This window comes from Cuculus canorus, chromosome 16, assembly GCF_017976375.1.
Source record: "Cuculus canorus isolate bCucCan1 chromosome 16, bCucCan1.pri, whole genome shotgun sequence".
Lineage (NCBI taxonomy): Eukaryota > Metazoa > Chordata > Aves > Cuculiformes > Cuculidae > Cuculus > Cuculus canorus.
The window spans coordinates 11,093,978-11,118,379 of NC_071416.1; the positions used below are offsets into that span (position 1 = coordinate 11,093,978).

The 24,402-nt window shown below is 49.4% G+C and overlaps 1 protein-coding gene across 1 annotated transcript in view; it reads left to right on the top strand.

Annotated features, from left to right (window-relative positions):
• Window positions 1-233: 233 nt before the first annotated feature.
• The window catches only part of LAMA5 (laminin subunit alpha 5), an 88,759-nt gene continuing 64,590 nt past the window's right edge, over window positions 234-24,402 (top strand). Inside the window, exons 1-2 of the mRNA XM_054081353.1 lie at window positions 234-584; window positions 6,849-7,001. Of these exons, the coding sequence (XP_053937328.1) occupies window positions 321-584; window positions 6,849-7,001 (417 nt within the window). The 5' untranslated portion in view covers window positions 234-320. The remainder of the gene's footprint in view (window positions 585-6,848; window positions 7,002-24,402) is intronic.

A 24,402-nucleotide genomic window follows, 5' to 3' on the forward strand; every position in this document is an offset into this window, starting at 1 on the left:
CGATCTATCGGTTAATGGAGTTGAACGTCCCGGACTAGCGGCGAGGCAGCCCCGCGGATACAAAGGGCGCATTGTCTCCCCGAGCATCCCGTCCCCCCTTTGGATTTGGGAGGCGGAGGGGGGGGGAATCGCTTCAACCCCTTCGGCTTCTCCTCGCGGGGGACGGGGGAGGAGGGGGGGACGCGGGGGAGAGCGAAGGGGTTAACCGCGGCGGGGCGGGCGGCCCCTCCCCTGCGGCTCAAGTAGCGATCGCGGCGGAGCGGAGCGCAGAGCAGCGCCCGGACGGGAGCGGCGGCTGCGAGTCGCCCTCCCCGAGGAGGATGGCGAGGCTGCTCTGGGTGATGGTGATGCCGTTGTTGTTGCTGCCCGCCGCCGCCCGGCCGCCCGCCTCCTTCCCCAGCGATGTGAACGGGCACAGCCTGCACCCGCCCTACTTCAACCTGGCCGAGGGCACCCGCATCTCCGCCACCGCCACCTGCGGCGAGGAGCCGGCGGGGGCCGGCAGCCGCCGAGCCGTGGAGGATCTCTACTGCAAGCTGGTCGGGGGGCCGGTGGCCGGGGGGGACCCCAACCAGACCATCCAGGTACGGCCGGGGCGGGGGGCACCCACCCATCCATCCCTCCCTCTATCTATCTACCCATCCACCCATCCCTCCCTCTATCTATCTACCCATCCACCCACCCGCCTACCCCTCCGTCCATTCTTCCATCCACCTATCTACCCAGTCACCCATCCATCCACCTATCTACCCACTCACCCACCTACCCGTCCATCTATCCATCCATCCGCACACCTACCCACTCATCGATCTACCTACCCATTCACCTACCTACTTACCTATCTATCCATTCATCCATCTGCCCACCTACCCACTCATCCATCCATCCATCCATCCACTCATTGATCTGCCTACCCATTCACCGACCTACCTACCTATCCACCCATCCATCCACTCACCAACACTCAAGCAGAGCCTCACTGGGATGCAAAGCTGCCTCCCCAGCCAGGAGAGTGCAAAAAGGTCCCATCCCCTATTTGTGATCCCCCAGCCGTCACTTCCTCATCCCATCCCTGTTTTTCAGAGCACGGTCTGGCCCAGGGACTGGGAAGGCTGGGAAGGGCAGGGGCTGTGGCAAAGAGAGGGGGAGATGGGTGAGCAGGAGGCATGTGGAGCCCCACGGCCACCACTACCACTGATGTTTTGCTACACATCCCTACTTGCCCAGCCAGACCCAGTTGTGTCTGCCAGCTGGCTGGTGGCTTATAATGTTGGGGGGCTCTGGAGAGGGCACAGAGCAGGCAGAGGTGGTCCCCAGGGCGTCCTTCCCTGCCTGGGCATGGACACCAGAGCTGAGAGCCCATCTGAAGCCTCCTGGAGCATCAGGGCAATGAGACGCATGAGCTTTCTCTCCCAGCCTTGCCAGAAGTTGCACACGTGAAACGCAGCTTGCTGAGTTCCCATGGCATTATTTTTAAAGTTGTCAGTTCTTTAAGCAGATAAAATCCCGGATGAACCAGCTCCTAAATTCCTCTGCCAGTCAGGGAATCATTACGATAAATGCAATAATATTTACCTTTATGGGTCTTAACTCCCCCATTCCCCGTGTGTTCAGCGGAGCATCAGGATGAGCAGAGGAGAAAGTTAAGAGGGTGAATTTTACAAGCGAATGTCAGGTGACTTATCTCAGGGGCCCCATTTTAAGCGGACCAGAGAGAGCTTGCTGCCAGGAATGTAGATGGTAAAAACTTCTGCGCAGTTAAACAGCTATGGCTCTCTTGAATAGAGGAAAGAATGGTTGTAAACAGGCTTGTAAAACACTAGTTTTAGTTGCAGGAACTCCAGACCCGCTGCCTCCCTCAGGGCAGCCCAAGCTGGGAAGAGCAGCTCTGATTTGAAATGCTTTGCAGTGTGAAGCCTCGCCAGCGTTTTCTGTCTCTTTGCTTATGAGGTTCGTGGTGCCGGTTCACCTGTTGCGATGGAGCAGTAGAGCTGTCGGTGTTGTGCTAACAGTAAGGAAAAGCAAGGGAAAGCTCTCTGTTTCTCAGATCGAGCCTTTCTTGGCCTTTTGGTAGGGATGGTTTTGTTATAAGATGATTTCTGAAGCATTTTTCTCATTCTGGCCACATTCTCCCAAGTTAGTGCTCTACTAGGAATTTGCTGGCTCTTGTGTGGTTATGACATGGAATTTTGCCCTGCTTGTAGCAGAAGTTGTTGGAGATATTGCTGCATGGCAAAAAGATGATGTGTCCTCCTCTGAGTTTTGCAGCCTTTGAAAGTGATCCGTTTCACTTTGCTACACTGTAAATGTAACTTGAAGAAGCTTCGCTGTAAGTACCAGCAGGAGGAGGCTTATAGGGACCTCGATGTAAGTTGTGCCTACAGTGAAGCAAAGGTAGTAAGGAAAGCTGAAGACATAACTGCTGCTACGTGCACTTGCAAACAAACACGAATCGTCTGCCGGGCAAAAGCAGGAGGGTAAGAATGCTTGGAAAAGAGGGCAAATGCAGGTATGCCTTTGTTGCTCTACATCTGTTGGCCTGAGATCTGGCCATACTGCTGGTTCAGCATGACACGCTGCAGTGAGGATGCTGGTGACTAAAATCAGCCGCTTTGGGGGACAGTTGTAACTCATTCTTCCAGTACAGACTTTTTCTGCTGAAACAGGGGGCTCCCCAGCTGCTGGTTTCTGCAGCGACCCCTTTCCGTCCCCTCTGCAGCTCTGGCACGGAGTCATTTTGATCTGAGCACCTCTTCCCAGGCCAGTGGTCTTCAGTCAGTCTAAAAGCTTTAGAAAATTCCTTTTGTAGCAGCTCCTTTCTGTAACCACAGGCAGTACCTAAAAGGGAGGGGAGGAAACGGGAGGCACCAGAGCAGAGGTCAGAGTTCCCAATTCATCCCCTTTAGGGGTTTTGGCACCACCCGGGGACTAATGCAATGAGGGAGGTGGGAGGGAAGTGTTCAATTTGAGCAGGCTGAAATGACAATAATGAACTCCACATGCACGTCCTTGCTGCCTGTGTGTCCCACCAGACAGAGTTTCTTCCCTTCACCTGCTCAGTGCTGCTCGTGCATGGTATGGCTGTAGTGCAAAGGGGATTTTGGTCAGGAATTCTGGAAGAATGCCTCTTGGGACCCTCCTAGATATTTCCACAGGCTGTGGTGATGAAGGGACCTTTGCTTGACTAAAGACCTAGCGTACACATTAATACAATCACCTAGTCAATGAGTTCAGTCGATTCTCTGTTTTTCTGCTTGTTTTTATCTGACATTGTACAAGAATTCCAGGAAGGGGAGTTCATTGACTTCAAAATGTGATCATCTTTAAGTGTTGATAATTGTTAGGCTCTCTGAAATAATGGTGCCATAAAGACACTTGGAGTGGTTTTGGCACAGCTTGTGGGAAGGCTCTAAACCTTTTCAAGGAGTTTCCTTTGCTTCATTCAGGGCTCTTTGGCAGAAGACAGCATTTTTAGCTGTGGGGGGCTTTTCAGTCTGCAAGGATGTGATGCACAGCAATGCTGAGGTGCGCTGAAAGGGGCTTGCAGTGGAGGTTTGCTTCCCTTGTCCCACTCGCTAATCAGCAGGGGCAGTCCTACCTTAATGATAGTGTCTAGAAGATAAGGCAAAAGAGAGATTTTATATTTTCTGATCAAGCTTTACTGAAGATGCTTGTAGCTATTTGTAAGACAGAGAGAGCTCTGCCAAGACATAGCTGTGTGCTCATGTTCCCCATCCCACCCAGCTGCCTCGGGGCTGCTCCAGAGACCCGCCAAAGCCGGCAGGGATTGTACACTGCTCTCCAAGTGAGGTGGGGTTTTAGGTGATTACTTTATTTCAGGAGATTAGTTGTGTAACGCTAGGGGAAGTTACTAGCATTAACTCGTGTGATTATAGACCTTAGAATTTAAAGACGTGCTGCAAATTTTACTCATTTCGAATCGGTGCTTCTTGGAAATCCTGTCCTCTCACTCTTCCAGGTGTTGGTAGCAGATGAGGTCTGAAGCTGTTTCACATCCCAATGTCTCTGAATTAAGTGGCATTCCTTTTAGGTGCCGTGCAGCCGTTGGTGACCTGGTGCTTTCTGTGGCCTCTCCTGTGCCCGGTGCTGGTTCAGCCCAGGGCTCTCTGCGATGTGGTTGACTGTGGGTGTTGTACCTCTCTGTATGTGTCTCTTTTGTGTCTACGTATATGACAGCATTGGGCTTCAGTGGTTTAACTGCAGCTGAAGACGTTTAGTTTTTAGAACAAGTCGGTGTTGCCCTCAGAAAAGCCACCTGGGGAGACGGCACCTGCTTAACTCTGTGTGGGCAGTTACTTGATCTGCCGGGACAGCCCTCGCTAACAGCTTGCACATGGACTTCCCTTGTCTGAAATATCACTTTTTGCCCCTCATTTCCTGCCCTTCTTACCTCATCCCTAGTGGCCAAGCCTGGGTCATGCTCCCTGTGATTTTTCCGATAAATTAGGTGAGGAGAGCTGAGGTTGGGTCATGGCAGGGCCAGATAAATGGGGACAAAGGCATCTGCTTTCCCCAGGCGAGCCATGCCAGCGGGGTGCCAGGCCAGGCTTTATGCTCAGGGGAAACTTCAAAGGTCCCACTGATGAGAGCAGGAACAGGATCAGGCCTTGCAGGTCTCTGGAAGCTGCCCTCCATTCAAGCTTCCATCCTTATCTCTCTGCCTTTGCAATTTGCTCTGATAGCGGCAGTTTTATGTTCTCTAAGCTGCCTTGCAGCTCCTTGCATTGCTGAAGTTCTTTCTTTAGCGTACCTTGGTGATGTCCGCACCTCTCCTGCTCTGGCAACCTGCTGCCTCCACTAAGCCCGTGGCTCACAACTGAATTTTAATTAAAATCCCCTCCTGATGTCAGAATTTCTCTCCTTCTTGTAGAGACCTGATGTACTGTGCAGGAGCTCAAGTAGCTCCAAGATATGACAAGCTGGAAATGATTCTCATCAGGTTTAGGTCTGGCTCTAGAGAAACAAATGAGCAACTGGTGAATCAGAGGGGCTAACTGCACTTTTAACAGCAAACTTCGTTCAGCTGTTGATGTGTTACCAGCCCACTGGCAGTCACCCATGCAGGCTGCACAGCTGTGGAGAGGGATAACAGCAGCATCACAAATGTGGTGCAGCTGATCCTCGTTTCAAGTCCCCTCTTAACTGAACTGGAATTGACTGTCGCCCATCAAGGTGAACTTTGAGTTCAAAATGGCTTTCACACCTGTGGCAAGAATGTAAAGTATGAAAACACTTTATTTTTTTGTTATTTATCCCCATTTTGTAACCTTGCCTTGCTTCTCCCCCACCTCGGTGTTGTGGATTGTGCAGCAGAAATTTCCACACAACCTGTTGCACCGGTTCCCATTAAAGGTTTGAGCTGAAGAGTTGGGTCAGTTTTATCTGGTCTGCTCTCCTTCTTTGCTCAATGCATGTTCAAACGAGCCTTGTCCTGACCTCTCTGAACAGCAGGAGCTCCCTGAACCGGCATTGGGGTTACCTGGATGGCTTCAGCCACCCTCTTCTTTGGCTTTGTGCTTGTCTGTCTGCTGTTTTCATATCTCTAGAGGAGTGAGTTAAACGGTGCTCTTGTTCAGGACAATTTGTGTTGCATAATTGCCTCCAAATAACATAGCACATAGCTGTGAGGAAGAATGCTGTGAAATCTCAGTTCCTTTTGCACTGAGATTCCTCTGGAGTTTAGGGCATCTGGAAAATCCCACGCTCTGCAGCGGCTCTGTCTTGTCTCAGCCCTTGTAGGGATGCAGATGGAGCAGGCAGCAAGGAAATTGCCCGTCTTGAGCTCACGTACCTGGTATAATATTAAAGCTGGCTGCAGCTGGGACAGGCAAGGGCAGCTTGCTTGCTTGCCTGAGGACAACTGCACCTTTAAAAGGAAAACTGCCTGTAACGGAGTTCCCTTCAAGGCTGTTTGTTTGTAGCAGCAATTCAACAGAAACAAAAACAGTGGCTAACAAAACAGTAGCTCCACAAAATAACTAACTTGCCAATTTTCAGGGCTATTTGTACCTTCCCTTAACACTAGGTCAGGTTTATTTGTGCATTACAGGGAGAAAGAAAGAATTGCTCTGAACAGCTCAGGTCTTTAACAGCACCTCCAAAGCAGGATCAGGCGAAGTTGCAGAGCTGTTTTCTCTGGCAGCGCGTCCATGGAGCTGACAAAGCCACCCGCGCCACAAAAGCAAGGCAGAAAAGTGATTGCAGCTCCATCCTGGGCCAGCTGACAGCAGGGGCTGGCCCTTTCTGGCCTCGCGTTGCAGCATCACCAGCAAAAGGAACTTGGCTGCTAGACTATAAGTCTTGAAAATGTAGCTGAAAGGACTGTACTTGTGAAATGAATAGGTTGACAAGAAACAGCTTGCAGGGAGTTGGGCAGAAGAACTGGCAGCCTGAGTCCATAGGAATGACTGGATGGTCCGGGTCAGGATCTCCAGTGGCAGTAGGGGTGAGTGGCAGCCTCAGCTCGAGAGCTGGTAGCCCTGGAGTCGGAGCTACTGCTCTCTGTTGCAGCACAGCTTCTACCTCTGCATGCCCCTCTGCGTCTGGCAACCAGTTCTTTGTGCCTGGGTCCCTTTGGCAACACTCCATTCATATCTGAAATACAGAAGTGCTGCATAGAGCAGCCCAAATTCTACACTGGCTTGTTGTTGGGAGAGTTTTGAGCTTTTTCTTGTTCGTTTTTACATACATGCTTTAAATGGGTGCAGATTTTTTTGATTTGCATTAGCAGGCTCGCACATTATGTTTTCTGAGTTCTGTGATACCCGTCTGCTTTGTGTCACATTTTTCTGGCTTCAGTTAAATCTTACTTTTGATCTTTCTAACAGGGCCAGTACTGCGACATCTGCTCCTCTGCAAACAGCAACAAAGCCCACCCCATAACAAATGCCATCGATGGGACAGAGCGCTGGTGGCAGAGCCCCCCTCTCTCCCGAGGGCTGGAGTTCAACCAGGTCAACGTCACTTTGGATCTTGGACAGGTAACCCAAGTCTCCTTGGTTATGTTGTAGACCATGATGGCAAGGATGTGCCTTTCTGCTTCTGAAATCCTTCAGTGACCCTTGCTGGAAGGGTGAGACAAAACCTGCTCATTTGATAACAGGGCAGGAAACTTTGGTTAAAACCTGTTGTCTGTCTGGTTGTAGTATTAATTGCAGTCTGTGCTATTTGCGTTACTGTTTAGGTTCTCCCTAGAAGTTGAGTCATTCATGGAAACCTACGACACTGTGCATGTGCCATTCACCTGAAGAGGGGACCTGCTTCCCTAAGGGGCACGGTTAGCAAGGCTTCACCCCAGAACATGAAAATACAGCCCTGAGGGGTTTAAGCTCTCAGAATCTAACTGGTGCTTTTAATACTTTAAAAACAGCAAGTCCATGCTGAAGATCTTCCTATAAAAGAGGAATGACAGTGGATGTTTGGTCTGTAATGCTGGCAAGTCAAAGGAATTAACATTGTAATAGCACTGGCTGCCAGCCCCCGCTGCCTCCTCTGCAGCTCCTATTCATCCACAGAACCATTCCTCTTGGACTTTTCCTTGGGGAAAAAAAATGCAGCAGAAAAGAGATCCTGCCTGAAGCTGCAGCAGACCTGAAGGTCTGCAGTATGTGGGTCTGCTGTCTGGTCTGGGGCCATTGCTCTGACTGTTGGATGGGAGAACTCCTCTTTACTTGGTCTAAGACACCCGTTCCTCTGTAGTGCTGTGCAGCCTTGTCTTTGGGAGCAACCCCTCACTGGCAGCTCTTAGCCCTTGTAATTCAGGATTTGGGACATTTGTTGTGTAGGAGCCTCTCTAACACCCTTCGCAAATTTGCTCTCTCCCGTGACTGCCCGCTATCTAAAGCTGTGCAATCACAGCACCAGCAAAGTATCTCCCAATGCCCAGGGCACAGCAGGCATCGCATAATAGTTGTGTGGGCAAAGCCTCCCCGGCCGCACACAGTGTGCTGATCCCATCAGGCAACGTAGGTGGCATCTGCTCTGTCTCCTAGAAACTTCCCAGCTGGCAGGGGTGTGCGGGGTGGGTGGATCGCTTGCACTCTCTCCTCTGACCAAGGGCCAGCCAGCCTGCAACGCGGCTTTCTGATGGCTCACCGCTTCTCTGGAAAGGGATTTTTCAAAGCCCAGTTTTCCTTGAGAGCTTCTCCTCTTTGTCATTCTCTGTGGCAAGTCTCTGGCTTGCGGCCAGAGCTGACCCAGCTGCGCTGCGTGCCTGCGAGCTGCTGTGTTTGGCTCACCTGGGGATGTGCAGCCTCCGGAGCAGCAGTGCTGGGAGCCAGAGCATGGAATAATTTGAGGGGGGGAGGTGTGCAACATGAGAAAAACTGAGTTGGTGTAATTTTACCTTCTCTCCCTTGCCCTCCTCTCCCAAGCTCTTAGAGCCCTGGGGTTGCACCATTGCTTCTGCAAGGCTGATAGCAGAATTTGTGTGTGCGCTGCTGGTTTTGCAGTTCCTTCGCCTGGTGGGGAGTCTCTTTGGGCTCACGCATCCCTCTGCGCCCTTCCCACCTTGGCAAAGTAAGTGGTTGCCCAGCTGGACTCAACAGGAGCACAGAGCTTCAGCCCATTTTTAGTGGCTTCCTCTTTATATGTGCCCTTATTGTATATAATTGCTATAATAACCTGTTTATGCTTCTGGTGAGAGTCAGTTCTTTGCTTTTCCCTCCTTTGTTTTGGTGGGTCAGGCAGTGGAAACAAGACAAAATGTTACAGAATCACTAATTTCCTCCTTTTGAAGTTTTAGCTGGTGGAAAGGATGGAAGATAAGGAAAAAAAAAAAGGGAATAAAGGGAATTCTTGGGACCCAGTGGGGTGCAGGATCAGGCCTGCGTACCTGGCAGCCAGGCTTTGCAAATTCCTTGGATACCTGTGAAACGGCGCAGGTAACACCCTCAAAGGCATGTCTGAGAGCAAGGCTTTTTTTGGCTGGTGAACAAGACCTCTCCTTACTCCACGTAGCCCTCTGGGGAGCTCTTGGACCAATTAAGGTTTAATTTAAGGGACTGGCGGCCACTAAAAGCTTTTGTCCCTTTTGGGGATCATGAGTGCCTGGAGCTGGGGCTGATTGCACGGTGCTTTGGCAGGGGGTGGCACAGGAGGTGTGGTGTCGACCCCTTCCCCTCCCTGCTGTCTTTGTCCCTCTGGAGCCATAACTGCTTAATTATAGGAGGAATCGGGTTTCTGAGCATTTGACAAGGCTGTGGCAACTGGGAGAGGGGCAGTTAATTAAGCAGCCTGTTGGTCTTTGCGTTTGCTGGCTGGGAGCTTGCTTTCCTCCCAGGGATGTTAAAATCCTCAGGGAAGGCGAGAAGGAGGAATATCATTCATGGGCAGCAAATAAGTTAAAGAATGGCTCAGGCTGGCCACCCAGCTGGTGTGAGGATATTAAACACTCGCGTCATGTCATCTTAGTGCCAGCAGTGGCCTAATCTTAACGGCTTCATTGGCAAAACAGATCAGAGCTCCCACCACAGCATGGGAAGAGATTGTGTCTGATTATCTGCTCTGGGGGTTGGATCGGAATTGTTCCCACTGGTGCCGTGTATGTTCCTGCCTCGCTGGGGAGGTTTAGGGTTTGTTTTATCTTTCCAGAATAGGTGTAGGGGAAAAGATGGGAGGGGAGAAGAAAAACTGCTGAGGATTACCATGTGGGGCACAGGTCTGAGCGTCACAAATGTGGTACATGGGTCATAGAGGGAAGTTACATGGATTTTAGGAGCTGCTGGGCAGGGGATTAAGAGGAGAGAATTTTTTTTTCTTTCCTGCTTTTAATCATGGCCTTGTGCTTAAAGCTTTAGTATGTTTAGGATGAATGGCTGGGCCACTGAACGGCAAAATATATCACAAATACATCACAGCACTGTGGTGGAGCGCGGTTCAGCTCTGCACGGTGGAAGAACTGGAGAACACCGTGCTCTGGGAGGACAGTGTTGTGTGTTGGGGCATTGCTGGACCGTATGGATTTGTTTCCAAAACTGGCCATTCTGTTCTGCAAATCCCAGGAGACAGGAGACCGTGACTTAGTGCCACCATGGGAATTGCCCCCTGTCATCCTGCTGTGACTAAGTGCCGCAGTGGGTGGAGGGGAGGAAAGGGTGTGATGGAAGAGTCTTAAGATTCTTTTTTCTCTTTTTTTTTTTTTTCAAAAGGTCGTTTGAGTCAGAGCTGACAAAAATCAGGAGGTTTAAAGAAACATGAATGGTTGGCTTCCTGCCAGGGCCCGACATCTTCCTAGCGTGAAGGTGAACCAAGGCCAGCCCTTCCCAAAGATGTTTATGGATTGTTGCTGCTTTATGATAAACTCTATGGTGAGGAATGCTTACAGTCATGCAAGAGCAGGAGCTTCGTGCCAGTGCTTGCTTGAGGTTAATTGCTGCACTAAGAAGGTGGCTGGATCGCATCCTCCATCTCCCCCCATCCTCACCCATGAGCTGAAGCTTACCTCCTTGTTCCCAGCAAACATCTTCAGCGCACAGATGAATGTGATGCTTATTTCCTGGCTTAATTAATCTAAAAAAAATCCTTCTTGATGTGGCAACTCATGAAATCCCAAGAAAAAATCATGGTTATTCTTGAATGGAGCTGTTCTAGTGGCTGCTTTCCCCAAGACTGCAATGGGTGATGGTCATCCAAGCAGAATTTTCAACTGAAAACCTCTCCCTTTTTTATCTTCTTCCTTTTGCACCTTTATTTCAGTTGCTGCAAGAGCTCTTACCTGCCTTTGAGTGATGTAGCTGCTTCCTAGGTGTCTCTCCAGGTCATCCTGTTCATTTTTGCTATACAAAGGGAAAGACTTCAAATGAGTCTCTTCCTCTCCTTCCCTCGGGGATCCTTTTTGTCAGCATGCATCACTGGAAAATGCACAGTTTCCATTCCTCCAGGCTGCCTTATCTGCCTGGCATGTGTTTTTCACAGAGCATTGCAAGAATGATTGAAGATTTAAGGGTGTTTTTTTGTGCATAGTTTTTACTTTTTAAAATTCCTCTTACTGTAAGGAATACTTGGTCTTCATCGTACTGAGGCACCACTGTGGGAAAGGGGTAGGAGGGCTTAGTGGCATTTATTATGAGCTTTTGCACCTTAAGTGGGATGGGGCGTAAAATTTCTAACAAAGACATTCTTTCTCCAAGTGGTTCTCTGGTTCTTGGAGCAAAAGCCGTATTAAAAATAAAGCACGTTAAGCAGGCTGAGCAGAAATACTCTTTGCTTTCAACAGTTGAGGCTACAGTCTTTTTCTCCTGCGTAGTCTTCTGCAATAGCCCTGAAATCCTCCAAAAGTAGATGAACATCTCTATTTGTTCATTTAAAGGCTTCAGAATCCTGGTTCCATGATCCGAAATGGCCTGTGTTGAACTGCAGAGCCCGTGCAGTGCTGCTGTATTTTAACACGACTGTCGAGTGGAAGCGGGGCGCATATTTGTAATGCTTCTCAGCGAAAAGCAGCAAAGGTGTGACTGTGAGAGAGAGCACAGCAGTGGGAGCTGGCGCTGAGCCCAGGTGCATGGGTTTTCTCTCCCAGTATATTTTTCCCTTTATTGTTTGAAATATCTTAGCTTGTGAAGGCTGTTCTGTTTCTTCAAAGCTGCAGTTTCCCTGACCCGGACCAGCAGCTTTTTTTTCTTTTTTTTTTGGGGGGGGGAGGGTTTGCTAAACAGAGGAATTTTTTTGCCTTCTTTTGGCCCTTCTTGATCTTTCTGTGCTTTCTGCCAGCTCCTACTGGATTCCTGGCTCCAGCGGCTGCACAGGAGCCACTCAGGTGAGTGAGGAAGGGAGTGCCTGCCTGTTGAAATCAAATGGGGATCTGTCTCCTGCAGCAGCAAGAGCAGACCCCTCCTCTCCTTTTCAAACAGCCGTGCCAAATTCCCTCCTCCATAGTCCAGAGCAGCTAAGGCTGAGACTTCTTTCCTTTTTGTTAGTGCTGGTGGTGGTTGCTGTAAGGGAAAAGATGTGCAGAATATCGTTTTAGGTAAATCGTAGATGACATGTGAATTTTAATTGTATGTTACATTTAGTTACATCATGAACCTGTGCTGTTTAAAGTCATTTTTCTAGGGCTGCAATAAGTAGATAGTATTTCACTTACAATATTTTATTCCCCAAAGATCTTGCCATGCCTCTCGTCTGCCAGGCTGTGGGCACAGAGAAGGCTTCCAGCAGAGCAGGAGGCTCTGGGCAGATCACTTGGCATTGTGGCACCTTTTGTGACCTGCAAGGAGGTTTCTGCCTGTGCTTTGCATCATGTACAAATGACCCTTGTGCTTCAACAGCTTAATCTTCCCAGAGGCTGAGCTTGCTCTGCCTAGACCTGAGCTACAGAGCGTTCAGGTGTTAAAATAAGCCTCAGCCTTCGCCCTAGAACAGCTCCAGGTAATGACTGATGAAAGGATAATTACTCTGTTTCTAAAATGTGCATGCAAGCTTTCTGCTGTAATTTCCCCCTAAATATTGTAGCCTATTTTGATTTTGGCATGATGAGGAACAGGGAGGCTGATGGTGAGCTCCCCCTCCCCACCAGACTGCCTGTTCCTGCTCGACCCCTGTGATCCTTCAAAGATTAGGAGAAAGCCTCAGGGTGAACACAAACTGGGGGGGAGAGGTCAGGCAAGCTGTGAGCTGGTGTATGGCTTTAGTTTGTAATGAATAGTTGAAAGGCAAACCTCATAATTTCTTGCTGTTTTCCTGGGAAGTGTCTGCTTGGCTGGGCTGGTAAACAAGCGTATGCCTCGTATCTACACACGTTCGCACCCGATTCGTGTGCTCCAGGGATCAGTTTTGTCCAGCCTGTTTGTGGTTGTAGTTAAGGTGAGTTAAGACAGACCAGAACTGTCTTGGTCAGGTGTCTGTTTACTGGAGAGTAGTGTTTTCTTGCTTCAGACAGGTGATACAGGGAGCATTTTGTGAGGGTCAGTGCATCCAGCAGAACCAGAGAAGTTCACAGCTCAGACATGGAGCGTGCTGGCATCTGAGTAGGTGGCGTAGTGTCTTCTACCCTTTGGTTTGTCCATCTCCAAAATGGGAATACTGCATCTATCTCCAGCACTTTGTGCGCACAGTCTGTTAGCAAGGTGGAGCCTTGAGCCTGCCCAGCGCCAGACCCGCAACTACAGTCACTGGCGGAAGAGAATGACTTGGAGTCAAGTCCCGAGGGCAGCTCTTGGCTTGGCCGTGTGCAGTCCTTCTCTTCTGTCTGTCATCTTCCTCCAGCAAGTGACAGCATCCCGCCCTGCTGCGGGGGTTGTTTTGCTGTCTGTGAACCTGTGTCCTGAACCTGAGGGCTGTGAGCCTGGATGTGCTACCAGCCGTGCTCTTCGCGTGACCCAGGCATGAGCTGGGACACACGCTCATCCTGTGGCATTGCACAGTTGGTTCAGTTCTTGACGCTTGTCCTGATCGCGATAAGAAGCCCCTTAAGTGGGCTGTTCCTGCTTCCTGGGGCAGGTTTCCGGGAGCCGTCCTTGCCCTGCTCTGCTCTGGCACAGCTATGTCCTGGCTCAGATCCACCGGGCTGGCAGGGAGGATGCTAAATACGCTTCTGATCATCTGCCTAGTCAGCTTCTCTGCTCTTTCAAGCCTGTTCTAGCCCCCTGCACCTTTCTTTTGATGCTTTACCAAGCCCGGCTAAGCTCTGCTTTAATCTCTGCCTTATCCTTTTATTATAGTCATAAACATGGGCCTCCGGGCTGTGCCCAGCCTTGATCCTCAGCCGTTTCCTGTTTTCTGGATTCAGTGCTCTTCGAATTCCAGACCTCCCCTCCTGTGTGTGATGCCAAAGAGTGCAATAAATAGTACGTTGCTTCCAGTTTGGTAGAAAATAAAAGGGAGTCCAGTAGGAAGACACAAGGTGAGAGGCATATGCCTGAAGAGGCTTTCTAAGTGACTTAAGAGTAGACTCGAGATCAGTGGCAGCTAATTAGAGAAATGTGGCCTGTTCACATAGACTGGTAACTGAGTTTTTGTCTTCTGGAGGCATGCCAAGGGGATAGTTAGACAGGAGAGACTGGAACAGGGATTTGTCATTCTGGGAGATCCAGGGAGGAAGACATAGCCTTGAGAGCAGCACTTGAATGACTTCACAAGGATGGCACAGGGGGTTGAGGCTACCTTGGTCACCAGAGACAATGAAAGGAATGATGTTATTTTGTCCTCCATAGAAGGACTTGTCAAGCATGACTACATAAAATGCTTTTGCTGACATGAGGTCACTGCTAATGGAAGATGGGTGTGGATGGTACCAGCTCCTGTTTGTGCAGTTCAGGAAGCAATGTTGCCGGTTTTCTCCAAGCATCCTAGCATGGCTGTGTGAACACTGCTTTGCAAGGGCAGTCGTGCAGGAGGTGGGAGAACAGAGGTAGGGCTGTTGGTGCAGTGTAGAGACTCAGCATCCCCTTCCCTTCATGGTCCCCTGCTGAGATGGTTTGTTACGTTCTTTAGGTGGGCTGGCTATCACCTGTTTGACAACACAGTGGTACCACTAACAGGGTGCCAGGAGGCCCCAGAGCATCAGGGATGCAGACATGGTCCTTCCTGACAGGTCTGCTCAGGGGGGATGGCCACTGGCAGGGAGGATAAGCAGGTAACAGGGTCAGCAATTGCTGCTGCAACAAGACTTGCTGGGGCTTGTCAGTCAGAGCTCCTGGAGGACGGTGTTAGGATGGTGGTTTGACTGTCTTATTAATCAGAAGGAAGAACAAGAAAATGTTCCTGGGAGATGCAAGTCTCCTGGATGTGGTGGGAAGCTTCGTACCTCTTGTTCCCAGCCACGTCTACCTTGAGGAGCTGTGACTGCCAGTTCGGTTAAATTAGTTGAGTTCCTGTAGCACAGATACGTTTGTCTGAGTGGATGGCATATGTGGTTATCTGTTATTAGAACAATTTCCCTTAGAGTGAGTTGCCTTTATCCTAGAAGATTTGCATATCATAGGTGGATTTTACCATTGTACCTGTGAGTGCTGAAAACCACATCTTTGGTGGAACAGGCTTACTCACAAAGCCTGTGCGAGCGACTCTGCTCTAGTTGTGTGCTCTACCTGACAATAATTGTGAGTCTTCTCTTTGGTGTCCGGAGTCTTTTCAGTGACTGTTTGCATAACCCTGGCAGTGACAAGCAAACAGCAAAAGCCTGAGAGTTACCACAATTTCTCACACGTGCATTTAGTTGCTCTTTCCCGTTTCTTTCTTTGCCTGCTTTGATGCAGAGCTCTCCCTCATACATGCTCTCAGCTGAGCTCTATTTATGGGTTCCTATGAGTTCCCGTCACTGTGGATCAGAGCATGCCCTGTGACTAAAAAACAGTTGGCATGCTGCTGTAGGCATCTCTTGGATCTAGTTGACCGCATATGATGCCAAGCCCTGATGGGAAGGGGAAGAGAATGGCTTTCTGGTATTTGCACATAGTTGCAAACTGTAAACACAGACTCATGACTGCAAACAGAAATCTCTATCATTGGCTTCATCGTGACTTCGCTGTTGTTGTCCTGGCTGTTTGCTAAAGATATTTCTTAATCCTTTTCCAGGCTTTTGCAAAGTCTGCATCCACCCAAACTTAGTGGGCACAAAGTTTTTGGCTGGACTCCAGGCTGGATTTTGTTTTTTCCTTTCTTTGCTTTCTGCCTTGGAGTAGGTTTACTTCAGGTCTCTGTAATTAGACTTGTAAATACAAGGCGAGGGGGGGCTTAGGGGATGGTGAGTATAAAACCCATGTTCTTGTGAGCCTTGTATGTCCAAACAGCGGCAAGAACTGCCGCGCAAACGCTGTAGCTGCAGATCTCTGCTGGTGTTAGCAATGGCATTGGGAATGTTAATCCCGCTGCCGCCCTAGTATGTGCTGCTATTGGGTCAGCTAACCCGGCTCTGAATGGCAGTGTCATGGTGGGGAAACTTGCTGACGAATGCTAACGTGGTGCATGGCTAGAACACAGATTTTTTAGAAGAATAAACCTGCTTGCACGTGTCGGGTTTGGCTTTGTTGAAATCTGCTAACAACTGTAGCTTTAAACCCAGTGTTGCCAGGGCTTGCAGGACCCGTGCAGGAGAATTGCAGAGAAGCAATGTTGCTGAAATGTCTGTTCAGTTCGGTTTGGTGCAGGGAGCTAATACGTGGTGCAAAGGAGTCTCTTCCTATTGGAACTGGGTCTTCTCTGTACATGTGGAACCTGGAGCTGCTGCCTGACGGTGGTCCAGAAAAGGGTCTTCCAAAACCACCACATTGTCCTGAAAATGGATAAAGGGATAAAGTGGAAGTAAGAAAGATAAGAAATGGAGAGCAAAAAAGAAATGACATTTGCTGCCTCTTAGAATGAGATCAGAAGTAGATAGAAATAAGATACTGGAGCTGGAGCACGCATATACTCTGCCAAATCCAAAGAGGAAGGATTTAGGTATACTGCTCTTGGGTGCCAGAGAGATTGCGACTCCTCTGAGGTTTGTGTGAGTCATTCATCTTCGGCATTTGGCCATTTAAAATGAAAAGCCTTTCAGTGGCTTCAGTGGCAAACTGAGACCTCTTACTTTGTGCCAATCTTTAGCTGATTCATCCTCTTCCGTTTCCTTCCCCTCCTCACCCTTCCCATGCATGCAGGTTTGTGACAGGATATCCATTCCATTCAAGGGAAGAGGGAAAATATTTGCTTGTAGCGTGGCCAGTTGCCAAGGTTGCTTTGTTCTCCTTGTCACTGAAAGGACAGCCCAAGGAAACCCTCAGAGCTGAAGCTGGCATGTGACTTGGAATGGATTTCCTGCTGCTCTGGAAGTAAAATGCACGATGTTGGGGTTGAGTTTTTTATCCCATAAATGCAATGAAGGAGGAGATCTGGGTGGGCTACAGAGGGGCTGGGCTGAAATCCTCCTTGATGGGAAATTGCTGTGTCACAGCTGTACAAGTTGTGTCTTATCAAGTTTAAAATTTTTCATGGTTTTTGTGGTTTTGGGGTTTTTTTTACGTGAATTAAGAGCTGAGCTTGCGACAGGTCTGGGTTTGCTAGGAGAATTCAGCCGTGTGGTTAAGATTGTTGCCCTGGCACCATTCAGCACGTTGTTGCAGGAGGCTCTTCTTTATGATGCCCAAGCCCTGCCACGATTGCAGAAGGTCTTTTTGTTACAAATTCAGATGACGGTGGCAAGAAAAGCAGTGAATTGCAGTGTTTGGGGTTTAAGTCGTTGGTATGGCCAAAGCAATGATGTCCAGGGCTCTGCAGTGATGGGGTTGTGGCCTGTATAGAGAGGTTGGGACAGTTTTTCCTTGGTGAAGCAGGTAGTGCGATGTGCTGGCACCTGGGCTGATACTCTAATGCCTCGCTCTGCCCTCTGTGCCCTGCGAGACAGAAGGTTTCGCTTCTGTTTGTCATAGTAGACCAGGAGGCTTTTATCTGTGTGCATCCTGTCTTGTGGTGAGATCATTACATCACCTCCCCAGGCCCCCCAGAAAGCTCTGGGAACTTCACAGGCGTCTAATTCACTGTTGGTCCAAAAAGAGCAGGAGCTGTTGCACGTCTCTTCTGGTGCCTAAAGCACAAAATCCTGTTTGTATCCTATGGAAGGAGACTAACTTCTCTTCTCAGTTTAGGATTTGTTCAAGGAGTTCCTGAATAAACTTAGCGAATCAGCAAGGCTTTGTTAATACGGAAAAGGATCTTACTGTAGCTCCTTTATAGTATTTTTTTTCATTTTAGTGCCCCTGGGCCTAGAATATCTGCTCCTGGAGGAGGTCTTGAATTTGTACAGATCCTCACACGCCCTGGAGAGCCCATTCCAATAAGCTTGTGGTCCTAGCTGTGCTTATAAACTTCTGTGTGGAAACCATCCTGCAAGCTCTTTAAAGCAAGAGGAAAGGATTCTTTTGTCTAGCTTCTCTGTTTCAGTTTTAAATTGGCCCAGGAACTCCTAAAAATATTTAAGTTGTCTTGCACAGTGAACTTGGATTGGTATCACTGTAACTTAAACATCACATAGCATGTACTCTTGGGAACATTTGTTTGCTCTGGGTGGTAGGAATGTCCTCTTGAAAATGTGCTACGCTTTGGTGGGTATGAATAGAGGGTTTTTCTACCCCCCTCTCCAGGTTTCTGAAGGCCAAAGTCTTGAAACAGCTTGGAAAGGCTGCTAAGTTGTGCTGATAAGATACGCAGCAAATGTGCTTGAGAGCCTGATGGAGGAACAGAAAAGCCTAAGCTGTTTGCGTTCCCTTTAACAGTGTGAAAAATTAATGTGTCTTATTAAGGAACCCTGGGGAATTGTGTGCTCAGAGTAAAGGCTACACCAAAACATTATTCCTGGCTTATGATATCCCTGGGGCTGGCAGCTGAAATGCTTGGTTCAGATTTACTGGGTAAGGAAACTGGAGCTGGTTTGGGCTCTGCAAAGTCACAGTCATTGCAGTTTTGTTTCTAGCACACTGTTCCTATCTCTCTGAGCTTGGTGCAGAGGTGGTTTTGCCTCTGGATACAGTAAAAGTCCCATGTTGTTTGGAGATGTGCTTTTTCTATCTGGTTAATTCCTTATTTTATTCCCCCAATGCTTTGTCATTAGCTTGGCTCCTTGGCTGAAGAAGGCTATCCCAAGCAATTTTGGTAGTGGGTCTTCACAGAGGTGTGCCTGTTAGAACAGCAGGCTGGGAGCTTCTGGTCAGTCTGGGTTCATAAAGCCATCAACATGAGCCAGAGGAGGAGGATTCTCTATACCCTCTGTTTCACACCAGTGCTGTTCTTCCCCCAGTTCAGCACCCAATCTCTACTACCACGCTCCTGATCCAAAGTGCAACACAACTTCACACCACAAGCACAAGTGCTGGCATCTGTTCCCTGGAGGCAATCAGGCTGCACAAAGCAATTATGAGTCAGTTGTGTGTCACCTTTAATGTGAGCAAAGGGCAGATCCGGACCTTCTGCACTGCCAAATGCAGCTGGAAATCCGGCCTTTTCCAGCCCATGCTGCTCACTCAAACCAGAGTGAAGGTAGGTGTAGCCTGCTCAGTGGAGAAGCAGGCTGGCATCCAGGGAGGGTGCATGGGTGCTGCAGGCAAGATCCGTGTGGCTTTCTCTTTGCTGTTTTTTGTCTGAAATGCTCGCGTGGTTACCCCAGCCCATGGGGCAGAGGAGTAGGACACTCATTTCTGCTGTGGGGCTCCTCTCTGCACTAGACTGGGCTGCTCTGACATCCACAAGATATCTGCAGAGAGCAACTTCCATGGAAGCCAGTTGGACATATTTCATCAGGCTGGCGCCGTGAGAATGACAATGCAGCTATTGCTTAAACTTGTTTTTAACCTCCTGAGTAAATGACAGACCTGTGCTGTGCTCCCACCCTGGACACATGCCATCACGCATGCCCTCCCTGCTTTCCGTGGTCTTTCTTTCAGTGGTGTGTGCTTACACGCTGAGACCTTTTATCTCCACTAAATCACAGCTTTCCTAAGCCCTTGTGTTTTCTGTAGCACTCCCCTTATCTCTGTTCCGTCGCAGGGCAGGGCAGTGGGAGCAGGGGAGCAGGAGGGGTTGAGCAAGCTGTAAATGCGTGCTTGCCCTGTGGTGATGCTGCATGGCTTACAGCGACGGGAGAGACTGAGAGCAGTAGGAGCACCTGCAGGACAGCTGGGTTTTTCTGAATATTGGTCAGTTGGTGGTTTTGCAAGGCAATTGCTTTTCTTTTTTAGGGTCTGAGGCAGCAGGATTTGCAGTGTTGGTGCAGTGCAAAGTTGCAGTTTGTCATGGGGATGTCAGCTTGTAGAAAGGGGCTGAAAACCAGTTTGAAGGTCACAGTAAAGTGTCTGTATGGTCTTGTTTCCGATGTCTGTCCCCTCCTCTCTGCCTTGTCATTCTTCCCAGACATGAAAATAAGGATATCGTGAAGTCCTAGGAAGTGCTTTCAGTAATTCCAGGCAGGCTGTGAGACCATTAAGGATTTGTGGGACCAGTAAGCATCTGCGCTTGTGGTCCTGAGTGCTGGGACAGGGCTTTGCTGTCTGCACAGTCAGCTTGGCAGCCCCACGCAATCTGTGCCTTTTGGTCACACGTAACATTGTCCGCAAGGATAGTGCGGCTTATCTTCTGCCCAGCTCACGAAATTACTGTTTCTGATGACTGATTTCTGTTGCAGTCAGGTGTTTTCTTTCCCTTTCCTACAGTCTATATTCAGTGGTGGCATCAGAGCACGCAGCCACTTCCTGGCAGCCCCCAGACTCTGGTCCAAGCTTGTGTGTGCAGGTGCAAGTGTGTGTCCACACGCGTGTGTCCTCATGCCTGTGCTGTTGCCCTCTTGTGGCTGAACATGCAGAAAAGACTTGAGTTTTATGGCTGCGCCTTGCAAGCTTGTTGACTCTTGAGTCGGAGAGTGCGGAGTTTGAGCTCTGCTTCCCAGCAGGTTTGTTATCTTTATGGGACGGGCTCACCATCTGTAGTAAAGGGCAGTAACCCCACAACTGGCACCACCTTTGCCTCTTTCTGTAGCCGGAGCTGAAGGTTTGGGACATGGTGCTAAGAGTTGCATCTCCACTTGCTGTTTTGGTGGAAACCTGTGCAACGTGGGAGTCTCTGGATGATGTTTGATGCCTGCTGCGGTGCAAGCAGCTGTGTGGACGTGCATATCCTTTGAATAATATGCTGACAGTTGCATAGCACTATTGGTTTTGCTCAGTTTATAAGGCATCTGACCTTTCTTTTGCTAAGGCTTTCAACAAGCCAATTTACTGTCTTGGAAGGGACCACCCAGAGCCTGGTTTCATGGTCAGCTGAGGGGAAAGGGAGAGAACTCTTCAAAAAGTAGGGGTGGGGGAATTACTACCATGGGCTATATATTGATTTCATGAACCGTGAGGAGGCTCTGAGTCAGATGCCAATCTGCTTTGCTGTGATCTTAGCAGAATGTGACCCTTGTGCCTCAGCGGCACGGAGGCGATCGTGTTTCTACAGGCAGATCTGATTTCTGGAGGCTGTCGGGGAGATGTACCCTGTGCCTGGGAACGGTGCTGGGAGGCATTGCAGGGGAGGCTTTGGCTGTGCAGGGCAGACACACCATCTAGTATAAACACCCACCACAACAGCTTTGGCGATGGGTGCCAGACAGAGTGGATTGCTTGTAGCTACCCTGTTTGCATAAATGGCTTTGCCTCCCCTCCTTTGAAGATGATGACTCTCTTTGAAAACAGGAGATCAAGGTTCTAGTCTCAGACAAGTTGAAAGGCACTATTTACAAATGTTTATCCTGGAAAATATTTATAAATCTCCCCTTGGGAGCAGAGCCATACGGTTTGGTGGCCTCCGTTGGACTGCCAAGTACAGCTGTCTAATGATTTGTAAGCCAAACCCACTCAGGTTAGCATGCATCCTGCTGAGAGATACTGTTTCTTCCCTGCAGCCGCTTATTATTGACCCCGTGATGTTTATGTTGCTGTTATACACAGTGCTGTATTCAATGCTAAATTGCACTCCTAAGGTCCTTGCTTCTAGAAGGATTGCTAGCGTTCAGCGAGGAATAGATGTTAAGTGACTGCTCTCTGCAGCTGCTCTAGAGGTGTTTTGGGAAATTCACACCAGGTTGTTAAAAGCTTCTTGTTAATCTCGTAGCGTGACAAGCTACAAGGCTACTGATGCATTCAAAAGAGCAGCACTGTTTCAGTCCTTCTTGCTCGGTGGCTCAGAGGAGCGATACAGATGCAGGCAGTGATGGGCAGCAGTGCAAGGCAGCATGCGTCTCCCTGCACATCACGGTGTGCTGCACCTTTCACTGTCGCTGCCCCAGCAGCAGAGTGAGTCCTGGAGCCCAGTGGAGGTGAGCTGCCTGTGGTGCTGTGGTACCACACATCTCAGATAAAGATAAGCCAGTTGTTTGGGGCATGCTGAGTTTGTAATTCCACACTTATGCTGTGTTCATAACTAGTAGTTGAATTACTGCCCTTTTTTCTTCCATTGAGAGGTGATGCTATTTTCTGGGCAGGAAGCATGGATAGGGGCTTAGATTTCTGCGCTGGTGGGACATACCCGTTGTCATGTACCTGTACCACCAGGAAGAAGGAAACATGAGATGGCTGCTGTGCAGCCCAGGATGCTGTCTTTCGTGCCAGTGTTGGGGAAGCTTTGGGGTTTATTTCCTCATGTCCCAATATCTCCGTCTCACGTCAGCAGTGAGACCTGGTGTGGTTCAGTGTTCCTGCCCCGCATGCCTTGGTGTCTCCAGAGCTGGGACACGATGAGCACATCCGTGGCGTCACTGCCCTGCGTCGGATTGCTGAAACGGAGAGGGGCTGACAGGTGCATCGCTGGCAGCACCGCCAGGCGCCGCGGTGCAGCTCCCTTGCATCTGCGAATAGAAACCGCCTGGGTTGGAACTAGGTCAGAAGCATGACCCAAATTGCACTGCTGGACTTAAGAGGTTCTGGGCTGTGGCTCTTCTCCACAGCAGTAATGCTGTTGGCAGCTGGACTCTTCTTTGTGTGCTGATACCTTTCTAACCAGGATAGCTGGAGGTGTTGGAAAGCATCAATCCTCAGCTAAGCAAAGCTGTTGTGTTTGAGCTGGGCTTGTCTGCAAGCACCAAGACCCACTTTCTGCAGCGCAGCACCTCTGGGGCAGACCAGAGAAAAGCAGGGCTCTACAGCGAGCAAAGCAGCTGCAGATGGCTGAGCCACGGGAGCTACTGGGGCTCGAGACTAGAGTGACCGCGCGTGTCTGCAGTGTGCTTCGTCTTAATGCATTGTTTATTTGATGTCCTGTTTGTTCTGGCAAAGCTTGATTGCCTGCTGAGATAGATAACTGTACGCTGGAAAACAGTATGAGCTAGCTCTGGTTCTCAAAAAGAAATGTCTTGCGTTGGCCAGCAGCAGTTTTTCTCCCAGTGGCTGGTGCGTGGCAGCCAGGAACCCAGTAAGGGAGGGAGAGCCTCTTTGCCTGTCCTCAAAGCAGGAGAGATGACGTGGTTGACTTTGGAAGTGCCTTCAGAGTTCAGGGCAGATAAAAGAGACACAAACAGAGGCTTTGGGCTTCAGTTGCCCCATAGTTATGGGAGACAGGGTGTCGGATGGGGCGCGTGAGAAGGCTTTGGCTCTGGATTGTGTCTTCCATCTTCCCTTCTATCTGCTGCTGGTCCTTTGAGGGGTGTCCAGTGCTTTCTGCTACACAGCCAGCAGCGACAGCAAGCACACAGGATATGGCTGTGGTGGGGGCAATCAGCTGTGTGCCCCACAGGGACTGCCATCTATCCCACCACACAGCGAGCCATTAATTTCCTGTTATTAGTTACAATAACACAGCACGTACTTAAAAACAACCCCACACTAGTCCTCCCTCCAAAAGAATTCAAACCTGTCATGATATTTAGAGGAGAAACATTTTCCCAGACAGCACATCGGATGCAGAGCAGTTCTGTTCTTGTCAGCTGCTCGCTTTTCTGGGAAAAGCAATCAGTGCATCCAACAGCGGGGCTTTCCTGGAGGCGTGGGGGCAAGAGGCACTGTCCCAGGGAGCGCCCATCCAGCAGGACCTGCGATAGCCTCCCCACCAGTCGTGCCATGAGCAGAGGTAGTTTGGGCAGCCTAGCACCAGCTTGAAGTTGTGATTCACACCTGAAGGGCATGAATCTGTGTTAGGAAATAATGCATAGCCCTGCTGCCCCACCACGGCTCAACACTGCTGCTCCACGAGGTTTAATCAGTGACCAGCCTCAGACCCTGGGATGCGCTCAAGGTGCAGAGATCGATGGTTTAACAGTGGATGGAAAGAACAGGGGTTCCTTTGTGCTTTGGAGGGTTGGTCTGGCCTGGACAAACCAGGTCTTGGCAAGTGTGCTGGTTGTCATTCCCTATGCTGCATTCATGGTCCGAGGACTGCTTGAGGCTGAGGGGTTGGAGAGGGCTTGCTTGCCGTCGCAGGGGGACAGGGATGCGTTAGCAGCACCCACAGTGTATCAGCTGAAGAGATGCAGAGTGAGGATTAAACTCCCTTATATTTCAGTGGCTGATCGAAACCGTACTGAAAATCTGTGCCTGGGGGAGCTGCTGCATTTCATTAAATAAAATCAACCTCTTTTCATCCTACTGGAGTGTGGCTGCCAGGGGCAGACAGAAAACACGTTGTCGATGTCACACTAATGATATGATCTTATCAGCTTCTGCCTGTGAATTGTGAACAAGTTTAATTGACTGTTTCCCTAGATTGGTTTGGGAGAGTTCCTCTTCTCCAGCAAATAAGTTTTCCAGATGCTCACTTTAAAGGAAAAAAAAAAAAATGGGGATTTTCTTTGGCCACCTTTCCAGCTTCCAGCTGTTAAGAGCTGGAAATGTGTTCTTCATTATGTCCAAGAGAGCAATGTTTCTTTCTTCCTATTAGGGTGGCAATAAGTATTTCAAAACATAATATGCTGTAGACAAGTGAGTCAGTATCATTTGTTTTCCACGC